A 14,451-nucleotide genomic window follows, 5' to 3' on the forward strand; every position below is an offset into this window, starting at 1 on the left:
TATGCTGTCTAGGTTGGTCATAACTTTTCTTCCAAGGAGCAAAGGTCTTTTAATTTCATGGCTGCTGTCACCATCTGCAGTGATTTTGGAGCCCCAAATATAAAGCCGGTCACTCTTTCCACTGTTTCCCCATCTATTTGCCATGAAGTGATGGGACCAGATGCCATGATCTTAGTTTTCTGAATGTTGAGCTTTTAAGTTTCACTGTGTATAGGAATTTGTATTTTGGAGATGCTTGATCTATCTGCAAAGAAAAATTAAGAATGATTAGTACTTTATTACAAAATGTTCCTTAATTGTGTCTATTAAAAAACAAAACAAAACAAAAAAAACTGTACTGTTAGACTTGTATGCCTGGAAGTAATTAAGGTACATCATTACTGTAGTTTAAAAGTTGTACACGGTAAGACATATTTTATTTTTACCATACGTTTTTACTGAAAGATCTATTCTCTATCCCAAGGCAAGCATGAATAAAATTAGGTTAAATGTTTAAAAAAAAAAAAAAAAAGGAGGGGTTGGAGGGGGATGTCATTAAGGCAGCAAAATAGTCTCTATTAAAAACTGGAGGAAGTCTCCAGTCTCCAGTCTTTGAAGCCTGAGAGACCGAGGCAGAGGTCACACTCTAGGATTTGAAGGAAGGGAAATGTCAGTATCTCCTCTCTTGGTTCTGATGCAACCATTCCCATTGCTCACCCTGGGTCACTGTGTAGATAAGAGTGCCTCTGGACTCGAAGTCAGAGATTCGCTGGTGTGGGTTAAAAGTCAGCATCTCTAGCATCTCTGGAGTAGCTGTGCTCCAGACTCCTCAGCCTCGGGTACCAGCAACTAGGGGCTCCAGGCCCCCTGGGGGAAAGGGCTCCATGGGGCAGAGACACTTCTCAGGGCCTGTCATCCTCAAAGATTTTACCTAACTGGTCAGCTTCAGAGGTTCTGCAAAAGAGAGGCCTTTGAGGAAACATCTCTGCGGAGATACGGCCAACGTTCCCCATGTCCACAGGTGTTGAATACGTAGGCAGTAAAAGAACTTCTGGAGTTCAGGGTACCAGACTATAACAAGTATAGATGTAAGTGCCAGCTGGAAGCTGCAGATTCTGGCCAGGCCAAAGTCAGGCAGCTTGACTGTTCCACCACTTGTCACTTGAATGTTCTCTGCTTCAGGTCTTGGTGAATGAAAAAGTGGGCATGAAGGAAATCTAAGCCTCTTAGAAACTGGTGCCTCAGACCCTTGATGGTCTCCACGGGTAAGCCTGGTGGGGGTGCCTTGTCCTGGACCACAGGTCTTGATCCACATATTCACACACCAGGATCACTTTGGTCTCCCGATCAGTTCAGGCTGTGGCACAGGTGTCCAGTAGGCCCCCTCCAGGGCACTCATATGCTCTTGAGGGCTGCAGAGTGGCCACTGCGGTGATCATGGGCCTTGTACTCCATCCCATGGGCACCAACACTAATCTCAGCGACTGGCTCATTTTGAAGGGTAGCCATTCTCAAACCAGAGGAGAGCCCTGCCCCATGTTGAGAGGTACAGGGGCAGCCTGTTATCAGGGCCCTGAAGTCAGTTCCTGCGGTGCCATACACTTGAGCTCTGTCCTGGGTAAGCAGTTGGATGCTCAGTTCTGTTCAGTTCAGTCACTCAGTCATGTCCAACTCTTTTTGACCCCGTGGACTGTAGCTTGCCAGGCTTTTCTGTCCATCATCAGCTCCTGGAGCTTTCTCAAACTCATGTCCATGGAGTAGGTGATGCCATCCAACCATCTCATCCTCTGTTGTCCCCTTCTCCTCCTGCCTTCAATCTTACCCAGCATCAGGGTCTTTTCCAATGAGTCAGTTCTTCACATCAGGTGGCCAAAGTATTGGAGTTTCAACTTTAGCATTAGTCTTTCAGTGAATATTCAGGACTAATTTCCTTTAGGATTGACTGGCTTGATCTCCTTGCAATTGGGGATCAACTATCACCCCATGGGTCTACTATAGACACAGGCCAACTAAAGCCGTCCCCTTTACCACCACCCTCACCAAGTGACCAGCTGCCCAGCCATTCCCTCAATGATCTAACCCCTTTGTCTTTGTTTTTGGCTGTGCCTCAAGGCATGCAGGCGGAGAAAGCAATGGCACCCCACTCCAGTACTCTTGCCTGGAAAATCCCATGGATGGAGGAGCCTGGTAGGCTACAGTCCACGGGGTCGCTAAGAGTCGGACACGACTGAGCGACTTCACTTTCACTTCTCACTTTCATGCATTGGAGAAGGAAATGGCCACCCACTCCAGTATTCTTGCCCGGAGAATCCCAGAGACGGGGGAGCCTGTTGGGCTGCCGTCTATGGGGTCGCACAGAGTCAGACATGACTGAAGCGACTTAGCAGCAGCAGCAGCAAGGCATGCAGGATCTTAGTTCCCTCGCCAGGGATAGAACCTGGGCCCCCTGCAGTGGAAGCTTGGAGTCCTAACCATTGGACCCCAGAGAATTCCCCCTAATCCCTTCATTTTAAATATATAAACATTGGATGGAAAAATAAATGCCAAAATAATTGCAGGATTTAAATAAGCCTAGAATTGCCTGAAAAATAGTTGTGTTCTTCGGGAAGCGTTTTTCCTCTGTCTGATCAGGAAACAGAGGGATGTCTCACCGCTTGACCTGGTGGCCTGGAATTCCCTTTCAGCCCTGGAATGCCCTACTTTTCATTTCTGGTTAACTAAGTTTAGTGAGAATTCAAAACACTGATTAAGCCCAGAAGACCTGGTTTGTATTTGAAAGTTTGGAAGCCATGCTTTCCGGTTTGGCAACTCTTGCACACCATGAAGTTTATACAATTTGACATAATAATATAATTTCCTGCAAGTATCCAAAAGATACATGTGATACTGTGATTTATAGTAAGAATTTGGCCTTTATTCTGTTCCTGGTGCAGATTCCTAAAACCCTTGGAATGTCCTAAGTGATTGAAAACAATAAAGGTGTCTTTGTTATGTTAATGAGGTAACTTTCAAAATACCGCCAGATAACCTAAGAATGGGGGCTGATTGCCAAGGGAATCAACCTTATGATTTTGTGTCTGAGTTTTCAGTCTGGTCCTTACAACCCTAACTTTAACCCTCCACCTCCTGGGAGGGGAAAGGAGCTAGAGATTAAGCTCCCTCACCAATGGCCAATGATTTAATTAATCATGGCTGTGTAATGGGGCCTCATAAAAATCCAAAAGGATAGAGTTCAGAGAGCTTCTGGACTGATGAAGTGCTAGGAGGATGGTGTGCTTTGAGAGGGTATGTGAGTTCCACAGCCCTTCCCTCATACCTTGCCCTACACATCTCCTCCATCTGGCTGTTCATCTGTTGTTGTTCAGTCGCTAAGTTGTATCTTTGTGACTAAATAAATGGACTGTAGAATGCCAGGTTTCCCTGTCCTTCACTATCTCCCAGAGTTTGCTTGAATTTATGTTTGTTGAGTCGGTGATGCCATCCAACCATCTCATCCTCTGTCACCCTCCTTCTCCTCTTCCCCTCAATCTTTCCCAGCATGAAGGTCTTTTCCAATGAGTTGGCTTTTTGCATCAGGTGGCCAAAGTATTGGAGCTGCAGCTTCAGCATCAGTCAGTCCTTTCAATGAATATTCAGGGTTGATTTCCTTTAGGATTGAGTGGTTAGATCTGCTTGCTGTCCAAGGGACTCTCAAGGGTCTTCTCCAGCACCAAAGTTCGAAAGCATCAATTCTTTGGCCTCAGCCTTCTTTATGGTCCAATTCTCACATCTGTACATGACTACTGAAAAAACCATAGCTTTGACTAGACATACATATGCTCATCTATATCCTTCATAATATCCTCTATAATATGCTACCTTATAATTACCTATATAAGGTAAATGGAAGCAAATATTGCTCAGTCCTGTGAGTTGCTCTAGCAAACTAATCAAACCCAAGGATGTGCTCATGGGAACCTCTGACTATAGCCAATTGGTCAGAAGCACGAGGAACTACATGGGCTTTCGATTGACAGCTGAAGCGTGTGTGGGGGGAGGCAGTCTCGTGACACTGAACCTATAAGCTGTGGGATCTGATGCTTTCTCCAGCCAGGTAGTGTCAGAACAGAGTTGAACTGTACACCCAGCTGGTGTGAGAACTACACACACATCAGAATCAGTCACAATCAGAATATACCTATATCTTTTGGTTAAGTGAGGATGTTCGTTGCAGTTTTAACTACAAATTAATTTTTTTTAAAATAGAGCCAACTTTAGCACATCAGTTAAGTGGAAAACTATACAATCATTTAAAATGATATTGTGAAAGAATTTTTATTGACTTGTGAAAATGATCACAATATACTATAAATGGAGGGGGCAAAGCAGTTTACAAAATATTGTATGTGTGAGTCAGATTTTGTAAAACAAAACTTGTAAAGGCTGAAGGCCATGAGACAAAATGTCACAATGGTTATCTCTGCATGCTAGGCTTACTGGTATTGTCATTTTCTTATCTATATTTTTTTTTAACTTTTATTAATAAATATGTATTACTTTTGATAGGGACAAAGTAGGATAATCAAATAGGTAGCCCAGAAATTTCATTAGGGGATCATAAATAGAGAGGGAATTTTAAGGGACTTTGGGGGACTATACCCACTCCAGTTCTTGCCTGGAGAATCCCAGGGACGGGGGAACCTGGTGGGCTGCCGTCTATGGGGTCGCACAGAGTTGGACACTACTGAAGCGACTTGGAACCGGAGATCAAATTGCCAACATCCGCTGGATCATAGAAAAAGCAAGAGAGTTCCAGAAAAACATCTATTTCTGCTTTATTGACTATGCCAAAGCCTTTGACTGTGTGGATCACAATAAACTGTGGAAAATTCTGAAAGAGATGGGAATACCAGACCACCTGATCTGCCTCTTGAGAAATTTGTATGCAGGTCAGGAAGCAACAGTTAGAACTGGACATGGAACAACAGACTGGTTCCAAATAGGAAATGGAGTTCATCAAGGCTATATATTGTCACCCTGTTTATTTAACTTATATGCAGAGTACATCATGAGAAACGCTGGGCTGGAAGAAACACAAGCTGGAATCAAGATTGCCAGGAGAAATATCAATAACCTCAGATATGCAGATGACACCACCCTTATGGCAGAAAGTGAAGAGGAACTCAAAAGCCTCTTGATGAAAGTGAAAGTGGAAAGTGAAAAAGTTGGCTTAAAGCTCAACATTCAGAAAACGAAGATCATGGCATCCGGTCCCACCACTTCATGGGAAATAGATGGGGAAACAGTGGAAACATTGTCAGACTTTATTTTTCTGGGCTCCAAAATCACTACAGATGGTGACTGCAGCCATGAAATTAAAAGACGCTTACTCCTTGGAAGGAAAGTTATGACCAATACAATAGCATATTCAAAAGCAGAGACATTACTTTGCCAACAAAGGTTCGTCTAGTCAAGGCTATGGTTTTTCCTGTGGTCATGTACGGATGTGAGAGTTGGACTGTGAAGAAGGCTGAGCGCCGAAGAATTGATGCTTTTGAACTGTGATGTTGGAGAAGACTCTTGAGAGTCCCTTGGACTGCAAGGAGATCCAACCAGTCCATTCTGAAGGAGATCAGCCCTGGGATTTCTTTGGAAGGAATGATGCTAAAGCTGAAACTCCAGTACTTTGGCCACCTCATGCGAAGAGTTGACTCATTGGAAAAGACTTTGATGCTGGGAGGGATTGGGGGCAGGAGAAGGGGACGACAGAGGATGAGATGGCTGGATGGCATCACTGACTCGATGGACGTGACTCTCAGTGAACTCCGGGAGTTGGTGATGGACAGGGAGGCCTGGCGTGCTGCGACTCATGGGGTCGCAAAGAGTCGGACACGACTGAGCGACTGATCTGATCTGATCTGATCTGAAGCGACTTAGCAGCAGCAGTAAGTTAATGATCACTTAAGCAATCAGATTTGATTAATTGTAAAATCAAGTAGGCTTGCGTAGCAACAGAAACCATGAAGCAGAAGCATGGCCGAAACAATACAATGGTGGCATGAGACCCACATCTCGCCCAGTGAGCTCAGGAAGTTAATGACTCCTAGGACACGCTCTTTGCACACATAAAAAACGATTTACGGAAAGGTGACAGTTCAAAGTGAAAGACCTTCATTGTACTGAGACCTGAAGTAATTTTTCCATAGTGCCAGCTTGACCATGTAGGGACAAGAAAATTCCCCTACCCAACCTGGAGGAGGAGTTGATGATGGAAGTGTGACATCTATTGAAGAATAAGAAAGAAATCGGTCTTTTTCCCCTCCCCACATTTCCTTTGATTATAAAAACATAAGCCATGGAGTTCTTGAGGCGGCACCCTCTCACCAATCAATTGTAAGCCTCATAAGAGTCCTATTCTAATAAATCACTTTTTATCAATTACTTTGCCTCTTGCTGAATTCTTTCTGTTCTGAGACATAAAGGACTGGAGCAGAGCCCCCTAATGGTTTCACTTCTGGAGTAGGGGAATTCACTTGGAAAATAATTAAGTCTGAGTTTTCTGCAACCAGGGAATCCAGAACTTAAGGAGAAAGGAAGGTGGGTGTGTAAGAAATCAGGGCATTGCAAGCATAAAACACCTCGTCTAACCACGGCCCTTTCCCGGGTCACTTCTTGTCTAGTGAGCAAATGCGCTATCACAGTGTCTCTGGGTGGTCGGGGCTAGGGAGTACTTTGCACACTGTGGAAAATTTTCCGGGGAGATACCCAGGAGAGATAGTGAGGCATCTCAGGAATTTGAGAGTTGAACAAACTTAGTTCATGCTTGGGAAGTGAGGTCAGTCAGCTGGAAAAGCACCTTGTCTAAGCAGTCCGTTGAAACTGGGTGAGTGAAGAGTCATGAGACGTGGTGGAGCCCAGCCAAGATCTGGAGTGGAGGCGGAAGGTGGCATGAACCACGTGGGGAGGAAGAGGCAGCAGAAGGCAGGAAACGGACAGTGGAGGCGGGAGTAAAGGTGGTGACGAGGCAGGTTCAGTCCGGTGATCAGGCCTGAGTGAGACCCCACCCCAAAAGGGCAGGGGCAGCTCCCCCTGTGGGCACCGTAGGGGGTCACCTGGCGCCCAGCCTTAGGCCGCCCGGAGCCTAGAAAAGTCCCAGCCTCAGAGGCCTCACCCGGAGATTGAGAGCAATGCCAAAGCTCAGGCCCACTCCAGACCTACTAAGTCAGAGTTTGCATTTTTACAAGATCCCCGGGGAAATTCAGAGACACACTGGAGTATGAGGAGGACTAATTTAGGAAAAAATATCCCCAATACATGCTCCTTGACTCATCCTGAGTACATTCATCTTCAGATTCCTGAAGACTTCCCATGGACCTAACACCAAGAAGATGATGTCAGGCAGGGCTGGGTAAACCTCAGCGTGGGAATGGACATCTCTGTGTCTCCTTTGTGTAGCATCGGAATCTGTTTTACAAGCCACAATCCTTATGCAAAACCCTTGGGGCCAAATGTGTTTTAGAATTCAGAATTTTTCATATTTTAGGAACATAATATGATGCACTGACCATATACTAGTGAGATCTGAGGCAGCACACTGTAATAAAATGTACTAATATTCTGCAATTTATTATAGAGTGAAAGCTGAAAGAATAAGCACCATCAGGTCAGGCCAATTTTGGCACCAAATTTAATAATAAAACCTTTGGAGAAAGAAATGGCAACCCACTCCAGTGTTCTTGCCTGGAGAATTTCATGGACAGAGGAGCCTGGTGGGCTCCATGGGATTGCAGAGTCGGACACGACTGAGCAACTAACACACTTTGTCTCCAGAGTGTGGGAATTTTAGAATCGTGGATAAGGATTATGAACTATTTTATTATTCTATTTTTTTAAGGATTTTTTTTAATGTGGACCATTTTAAAGTCTTTATTGAATTTATTACAATATTGCTTCTGTTTTATTTATTTTTGGCTGCCCCATGCAGCTTGCAGGGTTTGTCGTGGTCTGTGTGTGGGTTGGAAAAGAATTTCCAGATGTGAGGTGGAATGAGAGGAGAACAGCATTAGAGTAGGACACGCTGTTAGAACAGTGGGTTGGCTCGAGAGAGAGCCGACCAATACTGCTTCTGTTTGATGGTTTGGCTTTTTGGCTGTGATGCAAATGGGATGTTAGCTCCCCAACCAGGGATCGAACCTGCAACCCCTGTATTGGAAGGCAAGGACTTAAACACTGGACCACCATTTTATTTTTAAAGTGTACCAGCTGAATAAATCTAGAAACATTGATTTGCACTATTTCCCAACCTTCATTTACCTCAGACTTAGCAGGAACTACACAAGATCTAGATATTCTTTCAAATATAAAGTAGTTCACATAATTACTCTCGCCAAGCAGGTCACACCTGGCATTGTATTCCCAGATCAACTTGAGGAGTTCTGTAAGCAGTGATTGGATTTTGACGAAATTGAGAATCTTTCCCAGCTAACATCAGTTTTTGAAATGTGCGAGCTGAGGCTGGACCCGCAGGGCCTCCAGCTCCCAGCCCTGGGCTTTCAGTCCCTCCCTTCATCTGTTTTCCCCTCCCCGCTCTATCCCCAGGCAGACACAGGACAACAGGCCTCCTGCCCATGCTGCCTGGATTGTATTTGGAAACTCAAAACTGTAATCGGACAGTTCTTCCTCCAGCTGGGCTGTGAAGCATCTCATTCTCCAAACCCCCAGACCTTCTGCCACGTTGGGCTGGCAGTAATGGTCCCCCGGAGCTCCTTGGTATGAGTTGGGCCAGGCACAGCCAGGTAAGACCTCACACTTACTCTGAAATCTTTCCTCACGTGACCCCTGCCAGGAAGGAAGACAGTGGCAGAGTTGCAAGAGGTTGTTTATATAAGGAAGGGACAGGGGAGTTTCCAGGAAGGTCTCAAAAGCCTTCTCTGAATGCCCAGAGAGAGATGGCCAAAGTCCATCTCTGCTCTTGGAGTGCTCAGCGGGCAGCACCAGGCAAAGGGACCCTCTCACGGGGCTGTTAGTCAAAATCAGGAAGCCGGGCCCCACCCTCCTTGGTGGGTCCACAGGGCCTCGTGGTCTGCACGCTTTTCTGTGGCACTTTCTCATCGGCGCTTGCCTCTACATCTGTTTCCCTTCTCTCATGGGAATTTACTCTTTAACTTTTATTGTAATACATGTCCAATACGGAAAAATTAGGTGACTCAGATGAATAATAATATGATACTCAGGAGCGATGCTAGGCACTATTTGAGGGGCTCTACCTGAACCTGTGACATTTCTGATGACACTCTGTGAGCAGGTATTACCATCATATAATCTCCATTTCACAGGTGATGGCACGGAGACACAGGTAGGTCCCTGGCCCCAGGTCCGTGAGGCTAAGAGGAGGCTGACTGGGATCCGAACCAGGCATTGTGGTGCTGGGGTCCACACCCTAAACCCAGGCCACACCCCACAATCCTACACACAGAAGTGACCACAAAGACATTTGGGTATATAGCCTTTTAGTATTTTACATATATAATTTTTTTCATAAATTATTATAAAATAGGTGCTTACCTTGTAGCTCAGTTGGTAAAGAACCTGCCTGCAATGCAGAAGACCCAGGTTTGATTCCTGGGTCAGGAAGATCCCCTGGAGAAGTGGCAACCCACTCCAGTATTCTTGCCTGGAGAAACACAAACCCATGGACAGAGGGGCCTGGCAGGCCACAGTTCATGGGTCACAAGAGTCAGACACGACTTAGCAACCACAGCACTACCATTATAAAATGTCTACTCTATGCACCGTTGTGTAGTCTTTCTACTTATCCTTCCACATCACAACACGTTCTACAACGTTTTCTTCAAAATGAAAAGTCTTTTTTTTATCATAAAAGTGTCAGAAGAATTAAATTTATGTGTTTGCTTGTAGTGTATGCATGAAACGTCTCTGGAAGGGTTCTGCAGATGCTGGAACACTGGTTACTTCTTGAGGCAGCCAGATGGAAGGTAGACGTGGATGAAGAGGAGACTGCTGTGTAACTTCTTGTACTCTTGATTATGACTATATAAATGTGTTATTGACTTCAAAAATAATTAAATTTTTAAAATGAAACTAATTCATCCTCATTATAAAAAAAATACAGGCATAAAGTAGAAAATAAATTCATCTTGAAGCTCAATACTCAGAGATAACACTGTTAACATTTTTGCTCTATTTCTTCCAGACCTTCATGTATGAGTACAGACATACATGCAGATATGTTTTACCAAAATAGGACGAGGCCGTATGGGGCTGTTTTGTCACCTGTGTTTTGCACTTAGGGTGAATCATGGACAATGTTCCATGCAGCCTCATTTTAAATGTCAGCAAGGTTATCAGTCATATTAAGGTGGCCAGTTTCTAAAGGAATATTTCTGGATGGACTGAGTTCAGCACCTAGATATGCAGTGCTAGTTGATACCAGGGTTATTTTATTAGGAGACTCAGATGAAATTATGGTTGTGAAAGTGGTTTGTAAAGTATAGAGCATATAAGAATCTGTTTTAAATTCTGGCCTCTTAACTGGCCGTGTCAGGAAGAATGGTAGAATCAAAACCAGTTGGTCCAGCTTCTTTCTAATGTTGGCTCACAGAGCTGACACCTCCCTACTGCGGTCTTCATTTACACACCCATTTACTTATTTATATTTTGAGTCTTAGTTGTGGCATGTGGGATCTAGTTTCCTCATCAGGAATCAAACCTGCATTGGGAGTGCGGTCTTAGCCACTGGACCACCAGTAAGTCCCTGCACTCATCTTTAAAGCTGAGAGTTTTAAGGAAAGGTTAAGAGCACCAAGTGTTAGCACGGATATGGAACGGAAACTCTGCTAAATGTCTTACAGCTGGTGGGAATGTGAACTGGGACAAACTTTTTGGAAAAAGAGGTGGTATCTACTAAAGCTGATCATGTAAGATACACTGTGGCTCAGAAAGGCCTCCCCTGCTTATACAGTGAACACAAATGCAGGCAGATTTCATCACATGACTTATTAATAGAATGTTCATAGCAGCACTATTTATAAGCATCCCAAACTAGAAACTTCCCATATGCCCATCAGTAGTTAAGTGGATAAATTATAATATTGTCACACAATACAAGATTATCCAACAATATGAATCTATCTTACAAACATGTTGAAACAAAGGAACTTGGCTCAAGATTAGAACACAAACTGTTTCACTTAGCTCTACTGCTACATAACAAACTGTTCCCAAACTTAGAGTCTTTAAACAACTGGTTGTTCTTCATGACTGAGTGGCTGGTTGTCCAGTTTCTCTTCTGATGTCATCAGTGGCTGCATTCGGCTGTGGGTCTGGCAGGGCTGGAAGGTCCAAGGAGACCTTGTTCGTCTGTGTAGTGGTTCTGGCTTCTTTCCCACAGGGCCTCCGTTACCTCTCCAGTGTGGAGGCCTCGGAGCAACAAGAGGGTTCCAAGAGGGTAAAAGTGAAGCTGCAAGCTCTAAGGCTGAACCTCAGACTTGCATAGCATTTGTTCCTCTGCATTCCGTCGGTCAGCCAAGTCAAAGGCCATTGTAGATACAAGGAAAAAACAGACCATCAATAGACTACCATTGATAATGATAATAGATTACCATTATTGCCAGATTCAGAATAGTATTGCCAAATTCAGACTTAAATTGAAGGTAGGGAAAACCACTAGACCATTCAAGTATGACCTAAATCAAATCCCTTTTGATTATACAGAAGTGACAAATAGATTCAAGGGATTAGATCAAATGGACAGAGTGCCTGAAGAACTACGGACGGAGGTTCGTGACATTGTACGGAGGCAGGGATCAAGACCATCCTCGAGGAAAAGAAATGAAAAAGGCAAATGGTTGTCTGAGGAGGCCTTACAAATAGCTATGAAAAGAAGAGAAGTGAAAGGCAAAGGAGAAAAGGAAAGATATACCCATTTGAATGAAGAGTTCCAAAGAATATCAAGGAGAGACAAGAAAGCCTTCCTTAGATCAGTGCAAAGAAATAGAGGAAAACAACAGAATGGGAAAGACTAGAGATCTCCTCAAGAAAATCAGAGATACCAAGGGAACTTTTCATGCAAAGATGGGCACAATAAAGGATAGAAATAGTATGGACCTAACAGAAGCAGAAGATATTAAGAAGAGGTAGCAAGAATACACAGAAGAACTATACAAAAAAGATCTTCATGCCTCAGATAACCATGATGGAATGATTACTGGACTAGAGTCAGACATCCTGCAATGCAAAGTCAAGTGGAGGTAATGGAATTCCAGTTATTTCAAATCCTAAAAGATGATGCTGTGAAAGTGCTGCACTCAATATGCCAGCAAATTTGGAAAACTCAGCAGTGGCCACAGGACTGGAAAAGGTCAGTTTTCATTCCAATCCCAAAGAAACGCAATGCCAAAGAATGCTCAAACTACCGCATAATTGCACTCATCTCAAGCACTAGTAAAGTAATGCTCAAAATTCTCCAAGCCAGGCTTCAACAGTATGTGAACCATGAACTTCCAGATGTTCAAGCTGGATTTAGAAAAGGCAGAGGAACCAGAGATCAAATTGCCAACATCTGCTGGATCATAAGAAAAGCAAGAGAGTTCCAGAAAAACATGTACTTCTGCTTTATTGACTATGCCAAAGCCTTTAAGTGTGTGGATCACAACAAACTGGAAAATTCTTAAAGAGATGGGAATACCACACCACCTGACCTGCCTCCTGAGAAATCTGTATGCAGGTCAGGAAGCAACAGTTAGAACTGGACATGGAACAACAGATTAGTTCCAAATAGGGAAAGGAGTACGTCAAGGCTGTATACTGTCATCCTGTTTATTTAACTTATATGCAGAGTACATCATGAGAAATGCTGGGCTGAATGAAGCACAAGCTGGAATCAAGATTGCCGGGAGAAATATCAATAACCTCAGATACACAGATGACATAACACTTAGGGAAGAAAGCAAAGAATTAAAGAGCCTCTTGATGAAAGTGAAAGAGGAGAATGAAAAAGTTGGCTTAAAACTCAACATTCAGAAAACGAAGATCATGGCATCTGGTCCCATCACTTCATGGAAAATAGATGGGGAAACAGTAGAAACAGTGACAGACTTTATTTTTTGGGCTCCAAAATCACTGCAGATGGTGACTGCAGCCATGAAATTAAAAGACGCTTGCTCCTTGGAAGAAGTTATGACCAATTTAGACAGCATATTAAAAAGCAGAGACGTTACTTTGCCAACAAAGGTCCATCTAGTCAAAGCTATGGTTTTTCCAGTAGTCATTTATGGATTTGAGAGTTGGACTATAAAGAAAGCTGAGAGCAGAAAAATTGATGCTTTTGGACTGCAGTGTTGGAAAAGATTCTTGAGAGTCTCTTGGAGAGCAAGGAGATCGAATCAGTCCATCCTAAAGGAAATAATTCCTGAATATTCATTGGAAGGACTGATGCTGAAGCTGAAACTGCAGTGCTTTGGCCACCTGATGTGAAGAACTGACTCATCTGAAAAGGCCCTGATGCTGGGAAAGACTGAAGGCCAGAAGGGAAGGGGAGTTCTATAGTCCCCTATTCTTGAGTTCTATACTTGCAATCCCTGTGTCAAAACAAAGGTCCTTATAGACTGAAAACAATCTCAATACCAATGTTGAAAACACACATCTGAAGGCACATTTCTGCTGCTGTCCTGAAAGATCAGATATTATTTCTGTTTTGGTGACTGAACACTCAGAATTCTTCAGGAACCTTCTTTAATAATCATTGTTCAGGAAGTCAGTGATAATCAGGACTTGTTCGATACTGTGAGGATACCAAAGATGTTCACTGCATCACAATACTTGCAGGTAGAAATGCTGCTATTTTAAAGAAAACACCCTTTTCCAGGTTATTTTTAACCTTTTAGAAAAAATAAAGGTCCTCATAAGATAGTTTAAGCCACCAAAAAAAACAAATAAATATTTTTAAAAGGTCATAAATAATCACTATGCATTTCCCTTAAATATTAATATATAAATATTTTCAACTTATATAAGTAAATATATGAATTTTTAAAAATTTGCAATATAATTAGCCAGATTCCAAGGGCTTAAATACTTTTATAGAAAAAGGCTGGACTTTTCTGGCGGTCCAGTGGTTAAGACTCCACAGTTCAACTGCAGGGGCATGGGTTTGATCCCTGGTGAGGGAACTAAGATCCCGAATGCCATGTGTGCTGCACGGCCAAAAAAGAAAAAAAAAGTCAACTGTCTTTGGAAGGTTCCCTTATGTGATTTTAGAGGAATAGACTCTAAAATGAGATGTTCCATGAACAAATGAATGCATTAGGGCATATAAGACTGAAATATCCTATAAAAACGTGCATTTATGAGTCTATTTTCTACTTAAAATGCACAGATGAGGAATTTTTACATCAAGCAGGTGTAGAGTGTAGGGAAATGATTTAATTGGTAATAGAACTGGGCTCGTCAGAGCCCTTTAATTTTCTCACACGC

At 43.3% G+C, this 14,451-nt stretch overlaps 1 protein-coding gene, 1 long non-coding RNA gene and 1 pseudogene across 26 annotated transcripts in view; 1 reads left to right on the plus strand and 2 right to left on the minus strand.

Moving 5' to 3' along the window:
* Positions 1–523: 523 nt before the first annotated feature.
* Positions 524–4,151, minus strand: LOC147367833 (cyclin-dependent kinase 4 pseudogene; annotated as a pseudogene). The gene has a single exon (XR_015132157.1). The product of XR_015132157.1 is annotated as a cyclin-dependent kinase 4 pseudogene (transcript).
* Positions 4,152–8,519: 4,368 nt separating this feature from the next.
* On the plus strand, positions 8,520–10,059 carry LOC147367834 (uncharacterized). The gene is made up of 2 exons (XR_015132186.1): positions 8,520–8,753; positions 9,877–10,059. It is a non-coding gene; the product is annotated as an uncharacterized LOC147367834 (long non-coding RNA).
* A 900-nt stretch (positions 10,060–10,959) lies between these two features.
* WDR31 (WD repeat domain 31) overlaps positions 10,960–14,451 on the minus strand; it is a 29,162-nt gene continuing 25,670 nt past the window's right edge. For all 24 annotated transcript variants that reach the window (XR_015132159.1, XR_015132185.1, XR_015132171.1 and 21 more), the window contains one exon: positions 10,960–11,484. Coding sequence is in view for 11 of the 24 variants with exons in the window: in XM_086316057.1 (XP_086172183.1) it covers positions 11,377–11,484 (108 nt within the window). In the remaining 13 variants the exon portion in view is untranslated. The remainder of the gene's footprint in view (positions 11,485–14,451) is intronic.

Source organism: Bos grunniens, chromosome 8 (genome assembly GCF_055505025.1).
Source record: "Bos grunniens cultivar Pamir isolate PY7600 chromosome 8, Bosgru_T2T1.0, whole genome shotgun sequence".
Lineage (NCBI taxonomy): Eukaryota > Metazoa > Chordata > Mammalia > Artiodactyla > Bovidae > Bos > Bos grunniens.